Source organism: Pezoporus flaviventris, unplaced genomic scaffold (assembly GCF_033815535.1).
Source record: "Pezoporus flaviventris isolate CSIRO_AGI_PZ_B2104156 unplaced genomic scaffold, CSIRO_AGI_Pfla_v1 ptg000020l, whole genome shotgun sequence".
In the NCBI taxonomy this organism is placed as follows: domain Eukaryota; kingdom Metazoa; phylum Chordata; class Aves; order Psittaciformes; family Psittacidae; genus Pezoporus; species Pezoporus flaviventris.
In genome coordinates, this window is record NW_026892568.1 from 2,637,258 (window position 1) to 2,660,821 (window position 23,564).

Sequence of the window (23,564 nt, forward strand, 5' to 3'; positions counted from 1 at the left end):
AGTAATAGTCTTTGAAACCCTGGCTGCATTCCAGGGGGTTGGAATCAGTAGGAAATAATACACAACAGATCAGAACCATCTTTGTGCCTTCTGTATGTGAGTCTGTGTGGGGCCCAGCTCGGGAATACTGAGCATTTCTTGTCAATAGAGAGAAAATAGAAAGGATAATCAGAAGTGTGGAATTGCTTTTAAACCAGAAAGAATTACACAGACTGCAGTTTTGGTTTACAAAGGAGGTGACTTACAAGATGCTCATGTCTGTAAAAGGGTATAAATAAACATGGTTATTACTCACCATTTCTAATAGCTCTTTCTGTGCCCCTTGTTCTCACCAGGCAGTGTGTGGAAAGTGAAAGGAAATGTTGCTCAGGTAGCATACAATTAAACTGCAAAACACATCACTATGGTATTTTAGAAGCTGTGAGCATAAATAGAAGAAAATTGGGAAGAAATGGCCATCAAATAGTTATTTTTGTCTCAGAAAAGCCTTAAAGCTGAGATTGCTGGGAGGTGGGAGGATATAAGCAGAGAGTGTTGTTATGGCATTTCCTCTTCCTTATGTTGTTTTCATTTGCGTTCACCACTGCTTGAAACAGGTGGTGTGGCAATATGGCTGCGTGGATTTGTGCTCCCAGCTTCACCTTTCCTGTGGTGTAGCAGCACATTCAGGTTACTCTTCACACCAGCAAAGCAGGGCAACGCAGCACCCACTGCAGGTATTTGATGTTTATTATAACTGTGCTTTCCGAACAGCCCTGGCCTTCCCTGCACTGCTGTGACCTTTGCATTGCTGAACTGGCCCTGCGGTGCAATTTGGAAAGCCAGCAGCAGCAACTGTTTCCAATAAAAAGCAGTGGATATCCGTTTGAAGGCACTGGTGGCATTTAAAGGTCTGTTGTGACTGCGTCCGACAGCTGTGAGCATGAGGGTTCGCACCGCTCAGCTCCTCCGGTCCCTGCAGCATGCCAGGGCAGTGCGTGCCTCAGCGCACCCTTCCTTCCACTACCGGTCATTAGCTTAAAACTCCGCCGGAGCGCGGGCTGCACCCGTGGGCGCGCTCGCGGGCGCTCTCGATGCACCATTCACTGGTGCGTGTGTGAGCTGCCGAGCTCGGGGGCCGTGACTGCAAGCAGCCGGCTGCTCCCACCGCGCTGCCCGCCAGCGGCCCTGAGTCCCCTCAGGCAAGGGGTCAAGGGTGGGCCCCGCTAGGCCGCAGCCTGGGGCTCAGCCCGCAGCTCTGCGCAGGCGCGGCCACTCGCGCCCTGCTTCGCGCGGGTGGGGCGCTGCGGGCAGTGACGGCGGCTGAGGCCCCGCCCCAAAAGGGGGCGGTAACTTCCGGCCGCGGGCGCAGCAGCCGGTCAGGCGGCAGAGCCGTGGTCGCGCCCACGAGCATGTGGGCGGGGCCTAGGGGCGGCTCAGGCCGTTACATAACGCGAGGGGCGGGCCTTGCACTTGCGTCACGGCCGGCTCCCAGCAGCCCCCGCGGCTCCCCTATATAACCGGCATCCGGGGGGCCGCGCGCCCCACAGTCAGTGGCCCCCATCATCCGCGCCGGAGCCTGCGCTACCTTTCGCCACCCCTTTTTAAGTGACCGGGATCGTCTCGCCCACCGCCACCATCGCTATGCCAGGGTATTCCAGCGACAGGGATAGAGGGTGAGTCCGGGGGCCCGGCTGGCGCTAGCGCCGCCAGCGTCCGGACTCTTCAGACCGACCGTGGGGTTGTGGTTGTTTTTCAGCACCTAAAATGGCGGCGAGTCTCCGGGCTTGAGCCCTTCTCCTCAGCTCCTGCCATGTGGGGCTTGGTGAGGGGAAACCGGGGGAGGGGAACTGCCTTCAGGAACTCTGAGCAGCGGCGGAGGCTGTCACCGCCCGTGCAGTGCGGGACGGGGCTGGATCCATCCGCCTCGGTGCAGCCCCCGCTTGCGTTGGATCGCTTAAAGAGGGGCGCGGATGGGTTTTTATTTCGTGGGAGAAAGGGACTCGTTCCCTAATCCTCCGGGAACGTACCCTCAGGAGCGGATGGCTCCCGCAGAGCTTGGTTCTCCCCTCTCCCTCTTCGGGGGTGGGCTGGGAGTGGCGGGCTGGTGGAGGTTTGTGGGTCAGTGGGTTGGCCGGGCGCTTCGTCGATGGCGAAGCGTTGGGGAGCTCTCGGTAGGGCGGTTCCCTCTTCGTCCCTTCCCCCTCACAAGGGACGGCGGCTCTAGCTGCTGCTGGCAGAAGCCGGCCGGCTCCCGCTTTGTGTTGTGTAAGCGGATGTTAATGGCCGGCCCCGCCATGCGGTGACTGAGGGGAAATCAAAATGCCGGCTGCTGCTGCTGCCTTTGTTCCTCCTCCTCCTCCCCCCGCCCAGCTCAAGCTCTAAAATGGCAGCGGCTGGAAAATGTGGCGTAGACAGAAATGAGAGACAAAGGAAACAGCGCTGGCAGGAAGCAGCGGCCACTCTGGGCGCGCTGTGTTGTACGGGGAGGATCGCTCCCAGCGCCCGGCCAAAACTGGGAAGCAGTCGGGGCGGGGGAGGGAGCCCTGCGCCCGGATCCAGTTTAGCGGTCCTTGGAGCGAGGCTTGGCGGCGCTTCGAGCTGCGCCTCAGGGCGGCCAGTGAAGGCTGTCGAGATAAGCCTTTTCTGAACGAAGGGACCGAACCTAAAGCGGTCACGTAAAATGCGTGCCCTTCTAAAATCTCCTTATTTAGAAAAGCCTGTTTTATAGGATACAAAAAAGCGGCTTATGGGAAAGTTACCCCAAGGTTTCATAACCTCCCCTGCTCACTTTCTGTAGGCTGATACACAATGGGAGTGTCTCTTGGGTGGGAAACCATTTTGATCGTGGGGCAATACAAAGGTGTTAATGCCTTACTTTGTTGTAATTTGCTAAGAGCAAATTCCAACAGTTCCAAAGGCATGTTAGCTTAGCTTCTGCAGACTACCTGTAGATCGGTGGATTGTGGCATCTGCAACTTGAGTATGGTTTTTGAAGTCTCTGTATCCTGTTTATACACTTGAATTGTAAAGTTACAGGGTGGATCCTCAAACATAATGATTCAGTTATGTAAGAGGAGGACAAAAATGTTTCTTTGGGATTCTATGTTACCATCGTCTTCTCTAGGTTTGGAGCCCCGCGTTTTGGAGGAAGTAGAGGTGGACCTCTCTCTGGGAAGAAATTCGGAAACCCTGGGGAAAAACTCACAAAAAAGAAATGGAATTTAGATGAATTGCCCAAATTTGAGAAGAACTTTTATCAAGAACATCCTGATGTAGTTAGACGTACTGTGGTATGTACCTTGTTTAACTCCCGCGAAAGTAAATATATAAGTGCAAACATGCTGAGGGTCATGGGGCCCAGCACACATGGATGGGGTAACTTAAAGGGTGGCTTTGGTGTCAGAGTTTATTTCTAATAATGGGGGGGTTGTGTCTTACAGCAAGAAGTTGAACAGTACAGAGCAAGCAAAGAAGTCACAGTCAGGGGCCATAACTGTCCAAAACCAATCATTAATTTCTATGAAGCTAACTTCCCTGGTAAGTAAAGACTTAGCATATTGGCTCTTCTCCCAGTCTTGAGTAAGACAAAGTCCAAGTTAATAAGTTTCAATTTTCTCTTCAAGCAAATGTTATGGAGGTAATTCAGAGGCAGAACTTCACTGAACCAACTGCCATTCAAGCGCAAGGTTGGCCTGTTGCATTGAGTGGATTGGATATGGTCGGAGTGGCACAGACTGGATCAGGGAAAACGCTGTCTGTAAGTTGCGATTGTCGCCTGGAATAGGGCTACATTTTAGCAGTTGAAGGAACTGCCTGGCTTGATACAGGCTGAGCACTTCTGAGTAGAGGTTATAATAAGATTTTTCTTTCTTCCAAACAGTACTTACTGCCTGCCATTGTGCATATAAATCACCAGCCATTCCTGGAGCGAGGAGATGGACCTATTGTGAGTATTCCTTAAAGGAAAGGGGATCTTAATTTCTAAAGTGTTTTGCTTTAGAGTCCAATTGTCCATGCTCCCAAGAGTGCATGGCTCTGTTGTATTTCTCTCTGAGTAAAGTAGTTTCATGTTTTGGTAGTGTTTGAAGAACATTTTGTAAGCTCTGATTGGGTTGTACAGAGCAGGGCTTGATGTCCCATTTGGGATTATTGCTATACCATGAAAGCCAGTGGCTTTTGGTTCCGTTACTGCAGAGCATAGGCCTGTGTTAGGTTTAGTTTGATGGTTTGGGTTACTTAAAATCGGTTTTAGTCATTCTGGCACTTAAATTAGTGTCAGACTAGAAGCTTCAAATAGGTATTGAAATAAAAGCTGGGCATTTTTCTTTCTAGTGTCTTGTGCTGGCACCAACACGTGAACTGGCTCAGCAAGTGCAGCAGGTAGCTGCTGAATACAGCAGAGCATGCCGCTTGAAGTCTACATGCATTTATGGTGGTGCTCCAAAGGGACCACAAATTCGTGACTTGGAAAGAGGTATGGATGAGCCTTGATTCATCTCTGCATGAGGCTGAAATGAAAACTACTTGAACTGACTTGATTGCTTGGTTTTTAGGTGTGGAAATATGCATTGCAACACCTGGAAGACTTATAGACTTCTTAGAAGCTGGAAAGACCAATCTCAGGAGGTGTACTTACCTTGTCCTTGATGAAGCTGACAGGATGCTTGACATGGGATTTGAACCTCAGATCAGAAAAATTGTGGATCAGATAAGAGTGAGTATAAATGGCTCATTCATTTCTCACTGCTGCAGACACAAATGCCACAGCCCTCATCAAAGTGAGGACTGTGCAATTAACTTTCAGGCTTGCCTGGGTCCGTATTGTTTGGTTGGGCATTTGAGTATCTGTTGATGTTGTACTGACGTAATCTCCTTCCGCAGCCTGACAGGCAGACTCTGATGTGGAGTGCCACATGGCCAAAGGAGGTGCGGCAGCTGGCTGAAGACTTCTTGAAAGAATATGTACACATCAACATTGGTGCATTAGAGCTTAGTGCAAACCACAACATTCTTCAGATTGTGGATGTGTGTCACGATGTGGAGAAAGATGACAAGTAAGTCACTGGAGGCAAAGCGTTTGGTGGTGGTTTTACTGGGTTTAGTTCATTAATTATGAAATGAATTTGATTACGTGGATTTTTGACAGCAGTCTGAGACCACTAAAAGTAGTAGAAAATGGGACTGCTAAAATGGTGTGCTACAAATCAATCCCAGCTCTTACCAGCATCTCTTTACGACAGGCTTATTCGTTTGATGGAAGAAATAATGAGCGAGAAGGAAAACAAAACAATTGTCTTTGTGGAAACCAAAAGACGGTGTGATGATCTTACCAGGAAAATGAGGAGAGATGGGTGAGTAACAGCTGGAACTTGAGGGCCACCCCAGGGTATGCTCTTGATTCTTCATGGGCGACCACTTAACTGTGGTGTCAGAACTGTCAAATCAGTGACACCATGTAACCCTGTCTTCTGCCTAATAAAGCCACTAGAGGAATGGGGTTGTGTCAATAAAGTTCTTACTTGCAGGTGGCCAGCAATGGGTATTCATGGTGATAAAAGTCAGCAGGAGCGGGACTGGGTTCTAAATGGTGAGTGCTTCAGCAGTTACTGGAAGGGTGTGTGGCCTGTGTTACCTCGTGAAGAAACTGAGTAGCTCATGTTGCTTGTGTTACAGAATTCAAACATGGAAAGGCACCAATCCTGATTGCTACAGATGTTGCATCCAGAGGTCTAGGTTAGTACAACTCGTAATGCCAGTTGCCCAAAGCTATTTAAAGAAAGTCTATTGCTTTCTTTAACCTCTGCATTTTTCTAAGTTTTCTTCACATAAAGGTGCAGTCTTTGTGGCAAGGCCTAGGCATGACAATCGGAGGACTCGAGGGGGATGGAGGACTAGTGGAAGTGATCGGCTGGCTGCTTCCAGTCAAATAGAGAGGTGAAAGCTGAGAGCATTGTGTGCCAGTAATCTTCAAAAGGCAAAGACCATCCTTTAAAGTACTACCCCATAAACTGTTCTCTCATGAAATAAGCAGTTTCATTCACAGTTCACTTTGCCCTGGTATTTCTCTTCTCTCCATGCTTTGCATGATTTGCCATGGTGCAGTACTGTTAGTTTTGTGCATAGTGTCTGCTGTGATCTGTGGGTCTTTGAATTTCAGTGAGTTTGCTGAAATGTCGAAGAAAATAATTTCAAACTTCAATGAAAATTTTTTTTTCAACCATGAAATGGAGAGAGCAGCTTTAAAATGCACTAAAGCCTTGTACAAATTGGTGAGTACTGGCACATGAAATCTGAGAAAAAGCCCACCTCTCACTTTAGCAAGTGGGGCAGGAAAGCGAAGGCTTTTCAAATGCCTTCCAAAGTTGGAGTTCCTCCACCTATACATAGTCGTCATGTCGAGACCTGCCAGAGAGAGACACATTCTCAAGTGAACCCTGGCTTCTTGGCAGCGCTTGCCTAGACGAGACACAGTGCATAAAAACAACTTGGTGACTTTGGGGGGACAGGTATGTTTTTCTTGCAGCTGCGGTTCAAAGGTCTTGGCAAGACGAGCACTGTGGCCCCTTTTTTTTGAGCTTCTAATGAGTGTGTATGTGAAGGACCTTGTATGTTTTTACTCTAAGGTCCTCAAATGAGCACATGAAGAGGCTGCTGTGAGCTTTAGTGGCCCTACTGCAAGAAGCATTCAGATGTCACTTGATGATTTGTAAAGGGGACTCTTGAGTTGGGAATGACAAGCAAATGCATACTCCTTATGGTAAGGTTTTGGATCACAGGGTGGGTGATAAGCCGGGAACAGACGGAGTGTGCATAACTTTCTCTTCCACAATACTCATGCAGAAATGGATGACTCTAACACTGTTCTTTGCAGCCATTATTTCCTTTAAAGTACAATTGTCTAATGTTTATCTTCGATTTGGCTGTTGTGGTGTGCAAAACCTCGTACCTTGCTTTTTGCCACACTGCAACACTTTACAGATGTGGAAGATGTGAAATTTGTCATCAATTATGACTACCCTAACTCCTCAGAGGACTATATCCACCGAATTGGACGAACTGCCCGCAGTACCAAAACAGGCACAGCATACACATTCTTTACTCCTAACAATATTAAGCAAGTAAATGACCTCATCTCTGTGCTTCGGGAGGCTAATCAAGCCATCAACCCCAAATTGCTTCAGCTCATTGAAGACAGAGGTTCAGGTAAGTACTGTTCTTGACCAAAGTGCATAGCTTTTTCTCTCAGAACAAAGTGGAAGCCTAAATTCCACATCCAGCTTCTCCAAAATGGATATGAAAGGTGGTTTAGCTACCAGTTATGGTGACCTGAAAAGGTATTTATTAACACCAGTAACAAAACCCAACAGTCCCCTCAATGGAATGCTCCCCACATGTCCTGTGACACACCTGTGGTTAATGTTGCCAGTGATGCACTTCTTGCTCTGAAACAATGCAAAATAGGGCTTTGTTTTGTGGCCTTCTCGTGACAGCTGAGGAAGGTGGATGTAAGTGTCCTCTTGGCAAGATGAAGGTGACTTTTTGCCTTGATGCCACTTGTGTTACAGGAGAGAGTAGATGACTCTCCTTGTAAGTTAGACTTGAAAACACTCTTCATCTAACCAAGACTCCAGTTAGCAACAGGGAAGAATAAGTTTGCCTTGCTGGGTCAGGGAAAGAATTTTCTCTTATTAGGTGAGCTCATGTGGTGGTAGGTAAAATGCAGCCTTTATGATACATAACTATGTCTTGTCTTTTTCAATAGGTCGTTCCCGAGGTGATCGACGTGACAGATATTCTGCGGGCAAAAGGGGTGGATTTAGTAGTTTTAGAGAGAGGGAGAACTTTGAGAGAACCTATGGTGCTCTAGGCAAGAGAGACTTTGGAGCAAAAGCCCAAAATGGGGCCTACAGCGCCCAGAGTTTCAGTAATGGAACTCCTTTTGGGAATGGCTTTGCAGCTGCAGGCATGCAGGCCAGCTTCAGGGCTGGGAACCCTGCAGGAGCTTACCAGAATGGCTATGAGCAGCAGTATGGGAGTAACATTGCAAATATGCACAATGGCATGAACCAGCAGCAGTACGCGTACCCTGCCACTGGTGCTGCTCCGATGATAGGTTACCCGATGCCCACAAGTTATTCTCAATAACTTAGTGTATTTAAATGTCTCAGATTTTTTTTTGTTTTTTTTTCATAATTGCTCTTTATATTGTGTGTTATCAGAACCAGGATAGTTATTTAAGAAATGGGAAATGCAGAAATGACTGCAGTGCAGCAGTAATTATGGTGCACTTTTTCGCTATTTAAGTTGAATATTTCTCTACATTCCTGAAACAATTTTTAGTTTTTTGTACTAGAAAATGCAGACAGTGTTTTCCAAGTCAATGTACAGTGATTTGAAATACAGTACCAGGAGGCAGTGCATGGCCTTCCAATAAAGATATTTGAAGACCGAATTTTCTTTCAGATGGCAATTTTCTCAACATGTGCACAACTTTACATTAATGGAATGTCAAATGTTTTTATATGAAATTCTAGAAAGGTTTCTCAACTGTGTCTGATTAAAACATTTAAGCTTATACAAAAACCAGCCTTGCCTTGATTGGGCTAGATTGCTTAGCACGGCAGGCTCTGCTCTGATGGGGAAGACAACTAAAGCTGGCTTCTAAGTATCCCTTGGAAACAGCAGCGCTCTTCCTCATCTCGCTAGCGTAGGGCCAGTTTTTGGAGAAGATCCACTGGAGTAATGGTATAGCTAAAAGTCTTTGCTGTGGTGTTGCTGATGAGCTGCTACAAGCGTAGGAAGCTATTGCAGCACCGTAACTGTCGCCTTCACATGAGCATATGTGCAGACTAGGCTTGAGTGTGATGTATCTACAGCTGTCGGGCCTTGTGAGTTAGCATGCAGGCTTACTATGAGCTTCAGAGAAATGGGAAGATCTTAGTATTAAAATTTCAAATTATACTTAAACTGGTATTGAGCAGTGATTTCTTTATGGAAGGGGGGGAGGGAAATGGGCTGTTGCGTGGACACCCTGCACGGAGTTATTCAAGACTTGGAGTACATGCAAATGGCTCTGAAACCTTGAAGTGAAGCAGCAGATTTCCTTGACAAGGAGCATAATTGGAACAGCACTTGATCCTGGGGTTAAAGTATACGATCCTTCCAAGTACAGTGTATTAGAATACTCTGTTCCTTCCTCTCACTTGTTTGTCAGTTTCAAGTTTAACAATGCCTAACCAGAATTTACTGCAAGAATCAAGGCTATATTCTGTCTGGGTTATTTTGAACCCAAGTCAGATGACTTCCGTGCTTAGGTCTTTGGCGACTTATTTTCCTTTGAGGCTCAGCTTGTGATGTTCTTAACCACAGTCTACTCTCAGGTCTTTCTGCCTTCTCTGAAGTTCCATCAGCTGACAGTACTTGGGTGAGCATTCACTAGTGCTATGAGAACTTCACCTTGGAGGCCTGAAATCCTGCAGCTCTGGAGTCCAAAAGGTGCAGTTGGCCATGGGGAAGGTATTTTTAATTTGCATTGCAGCATTCCCAGTGTGGACGATGAGCAAGTAGATGGTAATTAAAGTTTTAACTTTGACATGTTAACTGCAGTGTTTCCAGGTGAGTTTCCTGAAACAAAATGCATTGAAAACTTAGTTCTAAAACCTTGAGTATAAAGGGGATTTAGTATAAAAAGGGTGCATGTAGAAAACTAGGTTTTGAACTAAGAGTGGAGGTCTTTAATAGTGAAGGAAAGGCAAATGGCCTTGCCTAATAGGCTCTTTCTCCCTTTACATGGGGAATAGCACCAGCCAGGTTTGTTAAAGTGAAACCCAGGCAGATGCTTGTGAGTTAAAACTAGTTGAAAACGCTTTGGAAGCTTGATCAGGGGAGAAGGTTTATCTTGTGACTCTTGAGGTTTCTCAAGGTTGTGGATTGTTGTTACACTTTAGTGTAATTTAGTGTAATTACATGGCCAAATCTGTTACCTTTAAAATCCGGAGTGAGTTTAAACTTGGGCTCCACAGTTGTTTCTAGGAAGGGGATGCGTGTGACAGGAGTGCTGTTGCTCAGGTCGTTAACCCAGTAAGGCGCGTGCTCAACATCTGCACATAAAATGATAAAAGAGCTCTACCGAACAGCTTGGACAGGATTCTCTTGGCAGATCATGGCGAATCTGCCTTAGCAGTGAACTCGTACCAAGGAGCAGCAGCCCCTCCAGCTGCCCCAGTGCCCTGCTAAGGCGTGGGTCTCAGTTCTGGCTGGCCGCCCAGGCTGGGGCCGGGGTTGTGCAGTCCTGAGCTCCTGCTGGGATCATCCCGGCCCGCATGGGTTTGTATCAGCTCGCTCTCTCTCAGGATGGCTCCTCTGCAGCTCCACCTCCCGGCCCCGCTGCGGTGAAGCGCGCATGGAAATTTCCACTGCTGCTGCGGGCGGTACGGCTGTACCGCGCTCACCCGAGCTCCTCTCGGACACCCTCTACGCTGCTTCCGGCCCCCCCCAGAGCACCACCGAGCCGTCCCCGTGAGCTCTGCACGGGGTTTGCCCCCGGCAGTGTCCCTGTGCCGCCGCCATGGGGGTCGGGTCCGCTCCAACACTGCACAGCACAGACCGCTGAGGGCGAGCCCCGCGCTCCCGTGCCCCGCAGGGCCGGGCCGGGCCGGGCGCTGCCTCCCGGAGCGGGGCCGCGGGCGGACTGAGGGGGATGCCGCCCCCCTGAGGAATGTCAGTGCGCATGCGCAACCGCCGTGGCCTCCTGCGCGCGGGCCGCTGCGCATGCGTAGTGCTCGCGCCGCCATGAGGCAGGAGGCGGGAAGGGAAGATGGCGCTGAGCTGCAGCCGCTGCGGGCGGTTCTGCGGCCGCCCTTCCTTGGGCCGGGCCGTGGTCAGGCGGCGGCCGCCAGCCGCGGGGGTCGCGGGGCGGGTGGAGGCAGCGTCCTCGGCGCGGCTCTACGCTGTGGCGGCGGGTAGCGGCGGCGGCCATGAGGTGAATGGGGAGGAGCTGCTGGAGGTGTGCTGGCGGCGGCACTTCCTGCGAGGCGGCGCGGAGCCGCGGCCGGCGCTGCCATGGCGCGATTACCTCAGCGGCTGTCACCGGGGCTTCGGGCCGCTGGGCGCGGCGCTGCGCGGAAACCTCGTGTCCCAGTGGTGGGAAGCGGCGCTGCCCTTCCGCGAGCAGGTGCTGGCGGTGGATGCCCCGCTGCACGGCCCGCCCGCCGCCGCCGCTTCGCAGGGCCTGCGGCTGCTGCGCTCTGAAACCCTGCACGAAGCCCTCCAGGGCAGGGGCTGTAGCCAGGAGCAGGGCGCCCTGTCGCTGGAAGAAGTGCTGGGAGCCGCGGGGATGCTCCGTGAGAGCCTGCTCCCCGGTAGGTGCTTTATCTGTCACCGCACGCGTGGTTCTTGCAGCGAGCGAAGCAGCTGTGTTTAAGGGGAGTTTACAGTTGTGTCAGTGCGCTGGGCATGGTTCTTTCCAAGGAGCTCAGCGGTGTGAATGGCGGGGTGCACATCGGGTGCTTTCCCTTGTAATTAGGGAAAAAGGCATGTTAGAATCACAGTTGTGAAGGTACCTGGAGGAACTGGGCTGCAGACTGCTCAGCTCACCTCAGCGAAACGGCCTCTAGTGGGGCTGCACACGTGAGCAGCGTGTGTTGTGTGCGCTGCATTCACTCTTGGAAGAGTTAAAAAATAAACTCTTTTCCTGCGGCTGCTAAATTTGGTGGTTTGTCCTTTGACAGGTGCCTTGGCACAATACGCTAGCTGCTTAGAGCTGGTGAACAGAAGACTGCCTTGTGGCCTTGCTCAAACTGGAGTGTGCTTTCACTCTGTTCCAGAGAGCGAACAACACAGCAAAAATCATGTAAGGTAGAGTATGAAAGAGATTAATCCTTTTCCAGCTTTAAACCAACTATTTTGTACTTGTTTCACTCTTGAATTATTTTTGAATACTGTTTCTTGCTCTTTCCCCTGTTATTTTTGAAGGAGTTAACTTGCTGACCTTGCTATTGTTTAAAGAATAGGCGAAAGGACCACGTCTTTGCTTGCATGGTTTAGTTCTCCCAGAACTACAGGACAGTGGCTGGATTACTGGTTACGCCAGAGGCTTCAGTGGTGGAGAAAGGTAACAGTAGCAGGGGGGAATCTTGGTTGGCTCCTCCGTATCTTAAAGAGGGAGAGAATAAACATCCTGCTCAGCGTTATGTTGCTAGCCTGGTTTTGTGTCTGACATACATGTATTTCTTGAGAAACTGCAAAACTGCTTAAGTTGATGACAAACCTGTGAAGTAGTTTATAACTTGACTTGCAGAAAGGCAAATGTTTTGTGTTTGTAAGTGATTTGAGATCAAGACGCTGTGAAATGGCAAAGTGATTTGGCAGTGATCCCCTCTTCTGTCTTCTCAGTTTGCTGTAGCCCCATCTAACTTCAGCAGCAGCGACTTTCAGGATGAAAGAGGAAGAAAAGGATTTAATTTGCATTACAGATTTCCTTGGGGGACAGAAACAATAGAAACATTGAAGAACCTTGGAGATACTGAACTGTTACAGATGTATCCAGGAGATAGTTCAAAATTACTTGTAAGCTTTATTCTATTAAAAATTATTTCTGATAAAGATAACTGTGAGAGAAATGGTTTCTTTGCTGGTCCAGTTGCTTAGCATGTAACAGCAGTGCAGTTGATACTCTGCCTGTCTCTCCTGGTTTTGCAGTCTATTTCTATGCAGAAATGGTTACATAGGGATTTCTTAATGTGGGGACACATCCTTGTGGTCACTCAGAAGTAATCCACAAACCTGCAAAAGAAAATGCAGTTTCAAGTGCATTTGCCCTAGATTTAAATTTACAATCAGGGCAGCAAGACAAGGACATAATGCCATCCTGCTCCATCTCCTGCTTCCCCTGGTGTTACAGTCTTACCTGGTTGCTGTTACACTTTTAAGATGGCTGGTAACTTTAAAACACTTCTGAGTGTATTTTACATGTAGCAAAGGTGCTCAAGCTCAGTGCCTCCTTAGACATTAAAGTAAGCAAAAGGCTTTTTTGGACAGTCTTTGAGGTATCGCTTTGTGGGTTTTTTCTCTTCAGGGTCGAGATGGAAGGAAGAATGTTATTCCCCATGTTCTGTCTATGAGTGGAAACCTGGACCGAGGAGTGTTAGCGTATCTCTTTGATTCACTGCAGCTAGCTGAGAATCCTTTAACAAAAAAGAAAATTGCACAGAGAAAGGTAACTTTCTATAGAAAGTGTAAGGGAAGGTTAAGTACAAACCCCACAGATGGTGTAGTAAATTCAAGGATGGGGGCATACTTCCCTTTTCCACATCACATCCTCCCTTCCCAAACAGGCACAGTCAGAACACTCCTCACTGGTATCAATAAGCTGGCCCCATGGGACTACCTCTGCCATCCTTCTCACCCACATAAGCAACTTTTATCTGAGGTCACCTTTCCTGTTTCACGTTCTTTTCCTCTGATGAGTAGATAGGCCCTTGTCATGCATGTGATGGTGATAAGAGGGATTGGAATGATGCTGCTGTGGTCGGAGAGAGGAGTTTATCTCTTCCAGCAGCATTTGAAGGTTGCTGAGGAGAGCAGAAAAGTGGGTGTCAAGTGGTAGTGGGGCATTCCCTGAGGACCGTCATTTTTCCCACTTTTACTCTGGTTTTCTGGCTTTTACACAGCCAGAAATCAGTTTGATCTGTTAGGCGGGATGATAACTGTCTGCTGGGCTTTCTGATCGTTGCCTCCATTAAAGATGACTGAGCTCCGCTAAGAAAGCTTTATGTCTTTTCCATGGCTCAGAGAAAATGGAGTAATTTCTGCCATGCTCACCTAGCTGGCCTGTGTGCTATTTTAGATGTAACGTACAGCATGCTTCTAATCAGGATTTTGTGCTGTGACAAAATTCAGGCATGTTTAGAACCTTAATTTCAGTGAAAAAATAGTACTGTTTCCTCATTCTGTTTAGAATGTCACACTAAACACATAGTAATCTGTTGCTTTTTGTAATATTATTAGGTACTTAAGCTTCATCCTTGTTTAGCGCCTCTTAAAGTGGCCTTGGATGTAGGAAAAGGTCCAACAACAGAGCTGAGACAGGTACGTTGTAAGAAAGTATTTTAATTCTGAACACTGACTCCACATAACATTCTGTTACCATTCAGACCCTCTTTACACTGGGGAAAATCATGCTGCTGCTTTGGTTCATGGAGGTTTGTGGTTGTACAGCTTTCTCAGAGCAGGTTGTGAGTTGTAGCTGGAGGGTACTGCAGACAGTGGGTAGCAGATGCCTTCCGTACATTAACACGTTGCTTTTACTGCTGTTACACAGTTGATACTTGCTCCATGAAAAATTAAGCAAAATAAATAACACAATCCCTCTCAGCTTCCTGATCTTTCAGGATTATCTTAACATGCAGGTCGCATCTTCAGAAGGGGTTTCTAAAGGTCTTTATTTCAGTCATTAAGCTGGTCCCTACAGAAGGGAGGGACCTTGCACTGACATGTTTTCAGATAGAAACAGAGATGTATTTGCTGGGCTGCTTTCTGATTTGAGGTTATTTTATCCAGAGAGTTAACACCAGCTGGGAATGCTAATACCTCACATACTAGAGCTTTAATGGGTTTCTTTGTTTAGAGCTTCAAGCCCTCAAATCTGTCTTTTAACTCCTGTTTTTCAATAAACACAGGTTTGTCAAGGATTGTTCAATGAACTGTCAGAAAACAGAATTTCTGTATGGCCGGGCTACCTTGAAACCATGCAGGTATCTCTGGAACAACTTTATACAAAGTAAGGAGAAACAGTGTTTTGTAAGTTAAACTATGAAGGTGACAGATGACTTTCTGTGGACTAGAGAAAATAAGCTTGTTTTCAGTAAGAAGTCATTGAGTGCAGTAACCAAGTGGCTGAAGGCATGTATCCAAACCATGAACCTGGAATCAATGAGTTTTATTACAGAAAGCAATGTCAGTTCATTTCTAAAAGTAAGTTTGAGCCTTCACGTGTTGTTGTCGTTTCTCTGGAACTGTGAAATGCCCTTTAGAGACTCTCCAGTTGAAAATAAACTTCTTGAGATGAGTTACAAGCTCGAGAAATGTTTCCTACCCTCAACCCCCACTTTTGCATCTGGGCTGGTTCTGCATTTCATTCTTAAGTACTATTTCAAATGGCACTGTGTGTCTAGCCTTGAGCTTAAAAATTCTTCCAAGTCTGGAACCATTAGTTTATGTGATGGAATTATTTGTGGAGATAAATCTGCTATTCCATTTCAGGGCATCATATGCAATTTGTTGATCAGGAGTGAACTTTGAGCATATTGATGAATATCTTATGCTGAGACAAAATAAATACAGCTATTTGTTCATGTGCAGTAGTCTTCAAAGCAAGACCGAAAGATATATTCTGCTTTTACAAAAATATTCTTGTAGTAGGTCACTAAATAACATTCTTTATGTACTAAAGTAAATAATTTAAAGAACCATAGGAAAGGAAGGAAGGGCAACAGGAGAGTGGTGTCTTCATCCTGGACTTCGTGCAGTATTGCAGGAATAAATACTTAGATGATGGTCATTTGTACATAACTTATCTGAATTTCTCATACACCAGAAGCAGTAACAGGAGTGCTCTTTTCTCTGCAGGTATGACGAGATGGGTGTTCTCTTCATGATCTTGATAACAGATGCCACTCTAGAGAATGGAGTGGTCCAGCTGAGAAGCAGAGATACAACCATGAAGGAAATGATGCATATTTCTAGGCTGACGGACTTTTTAACTAAGTATGTAACATCAGCCAAAAATGTGTGAATTTATATGTGTTGAATAAAAGGAATTTCTTAAACATCTGTGCCTGAACTGGCTTCTGCAGTGTCATGGACCTGTAAAATTTGGCAGTGCATCTCTTTTCTATCGACTCCAGACCATCTGGGTCTTCAAGCTTACCTTGAGAAGAGACAAACTTGTCCCTCATTAGCAGGGCTAACTGTATTCTCTGTCATGTCTCCAGTTTTACTATCTTATTGAAAATACTCCATCTTAACCTAAAAATCTTTAATTCGTGTGTTGCCATCACAGTTATGGTCTCTGCTGGAAAATGGTGTTTTATAAAAAAGACCTCCAAATCCTGAATGTTTCAATAACATCAGCAAGTGTCTTTGTAATATCTGTTTGTAGAGGTGTATTTTAATCACATGGCATCAGTTCCTCAGCATTTAAGGTACTTCATCTTGCCCTTAATAAACATCAAAATCAAGAATACGTTATCAAGAGTAAGAGAGGAAATAGATTGTAAACAGTTTTTGACAAGCACTTTTTTTGGACAGAAATGTCTGTACCTAGAAAATGGTGGGAAAAGATTAATCTGTGATCATATTTATCTATGCTGAAGTGTTGTAGTTAGATATGAAGGTTTGCATAGATATGAAACTATTCTGATCTTCAGTAATTTCCAATGCGTGTATAGCTTAAGTCACTTTAATAAAGTGCTTTAAGGTGTGTGCAACAATGCATGTGGCCCCTGGTGGTCATCAATGCCATGAAACAAAAGATTTTGCCTTAAAAGTTTCTTCTATTGACATGGTGCTCATTTAACTATAAACGGGTTATTTGTAACAATGCCAGATGTAAAGCAAGATTAGCATCGCGTGGATCTGTGCCTTACTGAACTCATGGAGTTCAATGTAAATGGCTATAGAACAACATGAAAACAACCCAGAAACATCTATGAAACAGCCTGTTGGAGGATGCAAAATTTGTTTTGGAATTAACTATCCCAAAAAGTTAATTTTAGCATCCTTTCCCTACACCAAGAGCTGAAGTAACGTTGAACTGAGAAATTGCCATCCTTGCTGCTAGGTGACAGCAGGTAGAGGCCACATACGGATGTTCTAGTGTGTGCCTAAGAGGACAGCACACTTTGGAGATATATATATATTAAATACTTAACTAGAGCCTTTTGATTGTCTTACATTTTTATACAATTCAGTTTCGACTGCAGGACGGTTGTTAAATATACAGAACTTGGGTCTGGGTGAACACTTTATATCATTTATTCCTTTCTGGTTATTCAGCAGATGCACATAATGCCAGGCTATATCTTGTGTCAAGTAGGATCTTACCTGACTGATTGCGCTGAGTCAGTTTGTGTTTTTGGTGTTATTTGGGCAATAAGCTACTGTTTGTCTAATGGGGTTGTTACTTGTCTCTGTTAATTCCAGGTTTTCTCAGTTTGTTTTCTGCTTGTTCTTTTAAATTGAAGTCCTTAGAGGTGATGACTTTGGGGTTGTTGGTAAAGAACAAGCTATATTGTCTGTACCAAATGATCAGGCCAGGAAACTAGTATCTCAGTACCATCTCTTTCTGTGTAGACTTGGTGATACTTATCGCACCCAGGGACTGAAAGATTATTTCAAAATACACAATTAAGTTAATCACAAAAGAGATCTTACCTTATACTCAGTCTCTGCTCAACACCCTTGAATAGACGGTGGCACACACCCTCTTGTCTCCTGAAAGGCAGAATAGCAGAATTCTTAATGGCTTTTTTTGGGTACAGATACACAGCAGAAGAATTAATATTCATGTCATCAGCAGCTTGGTCACTACTAACATCCCCTGCATGGTTTCATAACGGGCTGGTGAATTTTTATGCTTAGAATGGTGATAAGCTATTTATTTTACTTTTTAACCCTTTCAGAAGAATCTCGGTTACTTTTAATTTCTCCACAGGAAGTAAGCAATTCCAGTATTGTAACTGCTGCTGGGTAAACCCTGCCTCCCCCCAGCAAAACACCAGTATTACAGCTTGAGGTTTTCACCTTTTTCATCTTCTCTTCTTAAAACAGAAAAGTTGATGTATTCTTCTTCTGGTTTAACAGGCACTGGATTAGAGAGGATGAACAGCCGTTAACTCGAGACCGACCAGACTTTGGTTTTTTAAATAATCTTGAAATAAAGCAGTGAGATTCTGTATTGAGTGTAACTCTGCCATGATTTCTGCAGTGTTCGTGGGCCTTATCAGAGCTCCTGTCACTGTCCTTGCAGGCTATGCTGATGGGTGTCTTGCGTTGCACTCAGCTAGCACAGCAGAGCAGCTGGAGTTCTACCTATCTACTCATGAACAGGAAGGCAGATTTCTTTGGTGAGAATGATTCCCTTTCTGATACTTAGAAGCAGGAAGCATGATACCTTTGCTGTTTGTTGGGGGGGGGTCTTTTTCCCTTGAAAATACTGACATTCACATAGAACTCAAGTGTAGAAAACTGTAAGTTAATACCATTGTGGCTTTCATGTAATGTCTTCATTATTGTGTATTTTCTGCAACTGAAGAAGTACAATCTCTTAACATTAGTCAGTTGATTTTTTGTCTGGCATTACATCATTTCAGTTTGAACTAACTCTGACTCATGTCAAAGTTAAGAAACATGGAATGGGGAATTATTGTGCACTGAGCAATTTTGAACAGAATGCAGGAGACATATTATTTTGCTAGAACTTGCATACAGGCCACTATCGTCTCTTAGTAAATGGGCACTGCACCTCTGACCTACTTACTTTTAGTTTGCTTTTCCTCTGTAATGGCTGTTTGAACCCTCACCATGAGTTGCCAAATGCAATTCTTCATTTTACTTCTATTTATGGTAGATTTTTATATAAAACTTCAGTTCGTTTAAGCAGTTGTGGTTTTGGCTGCATTGCTGACACACAGGAAGTGCCAATACGTATCCTTCGTGACTTCAAATTGTGCCTCTGCCAGGCAGGGTCAGCAGCAAAGTTATCTCACTCCCTAAGTGGTAGTAGTTGTCTCCTTCCACTGCTTTTGCAGTATCTGAAGAAATTTGCCCATACTAGCTACAAACAGCATAACAGCATTCTTCTACCGAACTCCAACAATCAAGTTTCATGACCGCTGGGGAGTGACATGAACTTACTGATCTCTGAGTATATGACCTCGTCTTCAGGCTCTTCTACATTTGGTGTTGAAGTAAAGCCAGTTGAGGGTCTAGTAGGCTTAAATTTTTCTGCAAATTGGAGAAGAAAAACAAACACATGCCTATATATGTATATCAGAGTTTCCTGGGGGGAAATAAACAGCCTCATGATATTTTTTGGTTCCTGATAATGCTATTTTCGTGATAAAAATTACTCCTTAACCAAGGGCATTTTAATAGTATTTCCTTTTTCTACTAAGAACAATGAGGTCAATTCCTTCCAGTGAATTTATGAGTTTATGTGTATTAAATTAGATGTTGTTTTGCTTCCCCCATCCCAGACTTGCCATCTAGAACATAGCTCAGAGGTTTTGCCTTATCAGTGTCTTGTTACATTGCCTGTGCTGGTTAAGACAACATCTTAAAATACCAAGAGCTTAACTCCACTTGTAACATGATATTTACACGCTAAAATGTATAGACAACATAAACGAGCACCTCTGGAAAACGAAACAGACATTTAAATAACTCACTTGCTTTATATGAAGGAATTATGAAAAACGGAATTGCCAGAGCAAGTCCTATTGCGAATAGTAGCACGATCAACCCAAGAGAAATTATCAGGGGCTGAGAAAGTCTTCTCTCTTCTGCCAAAAAAGAAAGAAATAAAAAGGTGTTTATGTTTTCTTTAAATTAAAATCAACACTTTGCATTTCTTTCAGCTTTTGGATTTAACTGTGGTTAATCCTCAGGAGAGTCCCAAGTGCACACTGCCACAGCAGAAGGAAAGGACCTTGCTGGTGCCAGTGGACTCTTCATAAGACCAGAGAGAAAATGAAACTGGACTCTACACAGGGCAGACCAGCAGGTTCTTGTAAAGGTGAATCTTTTACAGTCATCCATAATGGTCACTTCAACTTCTGCTGCTATCTCAGCTGCATGGAATTTTTGCATTCACTTTAAGAACTTCTTTTTAAATGTAAAAAACTGTATTTTGAACATTAAATTGCAGGAACAAAATTCCTGGCTATAAACTTGAGGTGTTATAACATTGAGTTTTGTGTGGCCCCTGTTTACTGACAGTGGGAAACGGTTTCACACGGGCTTACCTGCTAATGTGAAGTTGAAACCGTTGCTGTATTTTGCATTTCTGCGAAAACCATTTTCAGCTCTGCATTTATAGGTTCCAAAGTCACTAGAGGAATTGATGAATAGAACAATCTCAGCTGCTTCCTTGTGCATCATCACCTGGGAAGAGATGCTTTGTGTTCCTTTGAAGAATATGTACGTGATAGGAAGAGAGCCATTCTCCGAGAGACAAGACAGGGTCACATTCTGGCCTTTCTTTGCTTGAGAGGTGGGTGAGCTCAGCACTGGTTTGGAAATGGGCTCTGTAAAAAGAAAACTGAAAAGGCTGCATCATTGAGTACAGGACAAGCTCCAAAGCAAGGCTTGGAGTTAAGCAGCAACATTGGCAAATTAGATGAGTATGAAGGATGGGGGTCTTGGTGAGCCAGATGAGAATAGCACTGCCAACTCCTAAGACAGTAACAGCGATCTACAGTAAAGTTCAGCTCTACAGTCAAGGCAGGCACACGTTGCAGTCTAAAACAGTACCTGTTGCAAGCAAGCCCCTGACTCCTGCTGCTGCAGATCCATGTCTCTGTGCCCCTAAAATGAAATGTGCTGAGAAGGAATACAGCAAGACATACCTAGAAGGGTGAAGCTGAGACTGTTGCTGTATTTTCCGCCACTGGTGTTGTTATTCTCAGCTTTGCATTTGTATTCACCCAGATCACTGGCAGAGTTGATAGTCAAGTTAAACAAACTGGGGGTCAGGTCTGGCCTGTTTAAGGTGGATACCTTCTGATTACGTTTAAACAATGTGTATCTGACAGGTGGAGATCCAGAATCTGAGTTGCAGGAGAGGGTCACGTTCTGGTTCATCACTACATTCAAAGTCCCCTGAACAGGTTTGAGCCTGGGATTGGACAGCATCTCTGGAAAGAAGAAACTGCTGAGTGAGTTCACTGCACCATTCATCCAAGAAACCCAGATTTTTCCCAAAATATGTTGAAGACCACTCTATACTAATTTCTGTTGAAATAGGGGGTTATAGGGTCTTTTTCATCTTCTGATTGCAGGCAACACAGCTTTGTATGTTTCAAAACCAATATAGAGCTTCAAACACTTGATGACTCATAGAAATAATGACAAGTGCATGTCTTCATGCAAGAGAGAGCATATGCATACAAAGCCAACAGATGTATCCAGATGAAACAACAAAAATACTTTCAAACTACAGAAGGAATTAAAGTAATACAAGTATAAAAGATAAATATAAATTTTATGGGATGTTAATTGTCGGAGAAAGTAACCCTATGAGATAGTTGAGAGGTAGCATGTGAACCCACAAGTAAAAGCAGTATTTTATATGTGGCTGTATCAGGCAGAATTAACGTTGTGTAAGTAGATTGAACTTTTGGATAGTAGCAGCAAGAGCCTTGACAGTCTGTCAAATTAGTTTGCTTTTATGATATTAAATAAATTTGTAATAAAAACTTGTATTTTCATTACAAAATATAATAAACTAGTCACGAATAAGATAAATTATGACATTTCTAGAGGGGAAAAATATGTTTTACATGAAGGTTTTGGACATTTTAAAATCCCCTGCTCCCTGTATTTTTTAAGTTAATTTCAGCCCATATCTCAACCCCCAAAAAAAGAAAACCTACCTTTGCCGTTTACCATAGTTTTCTGAATCTGCTGAGACGTTTGAACTAAGAGAAGGGAAGAAAGCTTTCAGTCAAGAAATGCTTGTTCTTGTTCAGAAAGATTTGTAATATGTAAGAAGTATGTCCTTGGCTTACGGTAGGAAAACAGCAGAATCATGAGAAAAACCATGTTCTTGATCCTGAGCAAGCTGGCTGGTGGAGTTACAGGAGTGAGGTCTTTGCCAAGTGGCTCTAGGGGTTGAGGAAGTCCTCAATACGGAAATGGTCTGATTTGTGCTGATTGTGTAAACACTTGTCATATTCCACTTACGTTTAGCTGATGGGAGGCAGAGTAGCGGTAGAAGAAAAAGCTGTGGCGGGAGAAACAGCAGTTTGGGATAGAATTAAATGTTGCATAGTGGTGTTGTAGCTGCCATAATGAGCAGTTTTCCATAGTGAGAGATGTGTGACAGAACCGTGCAGCTATGCACTATACAAAACTATATTGTTTTTCTAGCACTGTTCTATAAGGGAGTGAGATCACTGATTCCTATCAAACAGCTACGTTTGCTAGAGATAATGCAAGTGATCATACGGCTGAGACCGAGGGGGTTTGTGGTACTGGGTTTATTTTAGCAGCAATATAATTAAGAAAAAATGTCCAAAAAAGAGAGTATGAAATCTAGAGACATTTTCAGACGCTAATAATTATTTAGAGCTAGCCAGCTCATTAAGGACATGTTTTGGCCAAACTTCAAATACTGAAGCTGTGAGGAAGACCTTGTACTTGAAGGTACAAATTTCATCATGAACTTGAGGTCAACACCCCTGCAGGAGCAAATTTGATGGCTAATTTGATGAGCTAATCAGTAACACAGACACATAATTACAAGTAGATGTTCTTTACTTGTCATCCTCTGGGCAAAGTAAACGTAATCTTTAGCTATACATGGCCAGTGTATTTTGAAGAACTCCAGGGCCTGCTCTGCTTGAGACAGTAGCTCCCTATACAGAGAATGGCTTGAAAGTGTTGTGATCTTGATCTTACTTCTTCGCAGTTTATGAACGTGGCAAGGCTGTACATGGTCTGTGCTGCTGTGTCACACAAAATCCCTCCCAAAGCATGTCCTGTCACACCACTGCCGTTTCCTCACAGAATTCCACGCACAACTTTCCTCCTTTCTTTCCCCCCTCAAGTTTATTCTTGTTCAGTGTAAGACAGCCTCCACCCTCCCCTCGCAACCTTGTCCGATGTCGAAACGCCGCTGACGAACCGCAGGAGCGGGACAGGGCTGCTGTGCAGCTGGCAGGAAGCACGTGTAGAGGTGCACATGAGGAGCAGAACCAGGAGCATTTGCGCCACATCCTGTGGTGAGAAACAAACAAACGCACACACCTGGCCCTCCCTCGCAGGCCGGTGATGGCAGCACGGCTGGGTCCCCACGGCCGGGCCCGAGCCACCGGTGGCTCCGGTGCCTCAGCAGCACCCAGGTTGTGCGGGCAGGCGGGAGCAGGCCTGGGCGGCTCGCCCGGCACACGGAGCCCTCTCCTAGGGCAGTGAAGGCAGCAGGGCTGTGGGTAACCGGCTGTGGAGAGTGCACGGAGCCATTGAACCACTTGCAGTCTGTGGCTCCTGCCCTGTGGAGACGCTGAGTGACAGGTCGATGTTGCTCACCACAAGCGAGCACTTTTCTGTTGCCGATGAGCTGGTTCGTGTTGTGTGTGGGGATTGGTGAATTGTTGCTGTGAGCTGTGCATTTGTATGTACCCTGTAAAAAAGAAGAGGTCAGTTGTCACCAGGAGCCCTCCTTTACAGCAGCTTTAAATGGCCTATGTGCAGAGAGCTTGCTTGCTTCCCTCAGGGCGTGTGGCCTAAGGGGTATCTAGGGAACAAAAGTGCTGGTTCAGAGCACTGGTTCCTATTTGGGAAGTGAAAAGAGCTCTTCCAGA

At 45.3% G+C, this 23,564-nt stretch overlaps 3 protein-coding genes and 1 long non-coding RNA gene across 9 annotated transcripts; 3 read left to right on the plus strand and 1 right to left on the minus strand.

Annotated features, from left to right (window-relative positions):
* The first annotated feature begins 1,497 nt into the window (after window positions 1-1,497).
* On the plus strand, window positions 1,498-8,949 carry DDX5 (DEAD-box helicase 5). The gene is made up of 13 exons (XM_061455322.1): window positions 1,498-1,655; window positions 3,107-3,272; window positions 3,423-3,519; window positions 3,606-3,739; window positions 3,863-3,928; window positions 4,315-4,456; window positions 4,536-4,696; window positions 4,864-5,036; window positions 5,223-5,333; window positions 5,508-5,569; window positions 5,656-5,715; window positions 6,961-7,185; window positions 7,745-8,949. Exons 1-13 carry the CDS (start codon window positions 1,624-1,626, stop codon window positions 8,125-8,127), a joined length of 1,812 nt encoding a protein of 603 aa, XP_061311306.1. The 5' UTR covers window positions 1,498-1,623; the 3' UTR covers window positions 8,128-8,949.
* A 1,811-nt stretch (window positions 8,950-10,760) lies between these two features.
* On the plus strand, window positions 10,761-15,811 carry POLG2 (DNA polymerase gamma 2, accessory subunit). Of its 2 annotated transcripts, XM_061455334.1 has the most exons (8): window positions 10,761-11,342; window positions 11,712-11,838; window positions 11,989-12,094; window positions 12,376-12,549; window positions 13,058-13,198; window positions 13,990-14,070; window positions 14,661-14,761; window positions 15,610-15,811. In XM_061455334.1, the coding sequence occupies exons 1-8, from the start codon at window positions 10,799-10,801 to the stop codon at window positions 15,773-15,775; spliced, it is 1,440 nt and encodes a 479-aa protein (XP_061311318.1). In that variant the 5' UTR covers window positions 10,761-10,798; the 3' UTR covers window positions 15,776-15,811. The 2 variants fall into 2 exon arrangements, with proteins under 2 accessions (XP_061311318.1, XP_061311319.1); XM_061455335.1 differs by lacking the exon at window positions 14,661-14,761.
* MILR1 (mast cell immunoglobulin like receptor 1) lies at window positions 14,971-21,916 on the minus strand. Of its 5 annotated transcripts, none has more exons than XM_061455343.1 (9): window positions 21,771-21,916; window positions 21,636-21,680; window positions 20,610-20,897; window positions 20,007-20,288; window positions 19,431-19,544; window positions 18,898-18,987; window positions 17,785-17,847; window positions 17,416-17,472; window positions 14,971-15,679 (listed from the first exon to the last, which is right to left on the minus strand). In XM_061455343.1, the coding sequence occupies exons 1-8, from the start codon at window positions 21,802-21,804 to the stop codon at window positions 17,423-17,425; spliced, it is 966 nt and encodes a 321-aa protein (XP_061311327.1). In that variant the 5' UTR covers window positions 21,805-21,916; the 3' UTR covers window positions 14,971-15,679; window positions 17,416-17,422. The 5 variants fall into 5 exon arrangements, with proteins under 5 accessions (XP_061311327.1, XP_061311326.1, XP_061311328.1 ...); XM_061455342.1 differs by having other exon boundaries at window positions 17,416-17,475; window positions 21,771-21,915; XM_061455344.1 differs by lacking the exon at window positions 17,416-17,472.
* Window positions 19,621-21,471, plus strand: LOC133270293 (uncharacterized). Its single transcript, XR_009743724.1, has 3 exons — window positions 19,621-19,777; window positions 20,081-20,254; window positions 20,796-21,471. It is a non-coding gene; the product is annotated as an uncharacterized LOC133270293 (long non-coding RNA).
* Window positions 21,917-23,564: the final 1,648 nt, after the last annotated feature.

Excerpts from the sequence above, each read along its gene's own strand:
- DDX5 (XM_061455322.1), top strand. The coding sequence starts at position 1,624 with ATGCCAGGGTATTCCAGCGACAGGGATAGAGG. Across the intron at positions 3,273-3,422 it reads ATGTAGTTAGACGTACTGTG|CAAGAAGTTGAACAGTACAG; the intron begins GTATGTACCTTG and ends TGTGTCTTACAG. Across the intron at positions 7,186-7,744 it reads CATTGAAGACAGAGGTTCAG|GTCGTTCCCGAGGTGATCGA; the intron begins GTAAGTACTGTT and ends CTTTTTCAATAG.
- POLG2 (XM_061455334.1), top strand. The coding sequence starts at position 10,799 with ATGGCGCTGAGCTGCAGCCGCTGCGGGCGGTTCTGCGGCCGCCCTTCC. Across the intron at positions 11,839-11,988 it reads CACAGCAAAAATCATGTAAG|AATAGGCGAAAGGACCACGT; the intron begins GTAGAGTATGAA and ends TATTGTTTAAAG. Across the intron at positions 14,762-15,609 it reads CTGGAACAACTTTATACAAA|GTATGACGAGATGGGTGTTC; the intron begins GTAAGGAGAAAC and ends TTTTCTCTGCAG.
- MILR1 (XM_061455342.1), bottom strand. The coding sequence starts at position 21,804 with ATGGTTTTTCTCATGATTCTGCTGTTTTCCTACC. Across the intron at positions 20,289-20,609 it reads TCTCAGCTTCACCCTTCTAG|AGCCCATTTCCAAACCAGTG; the intron begins GTATGTCTTGCT and ends TTCTTTTTACAG. Across the intron at positions 19,545-20,006 it reads TTTCAACTTCACATTAGCAG|AAGAGAGAAGACTTTCTCAG; the intron begins GTAAGCCCGTGT and ends CTTTTTTGGCAG.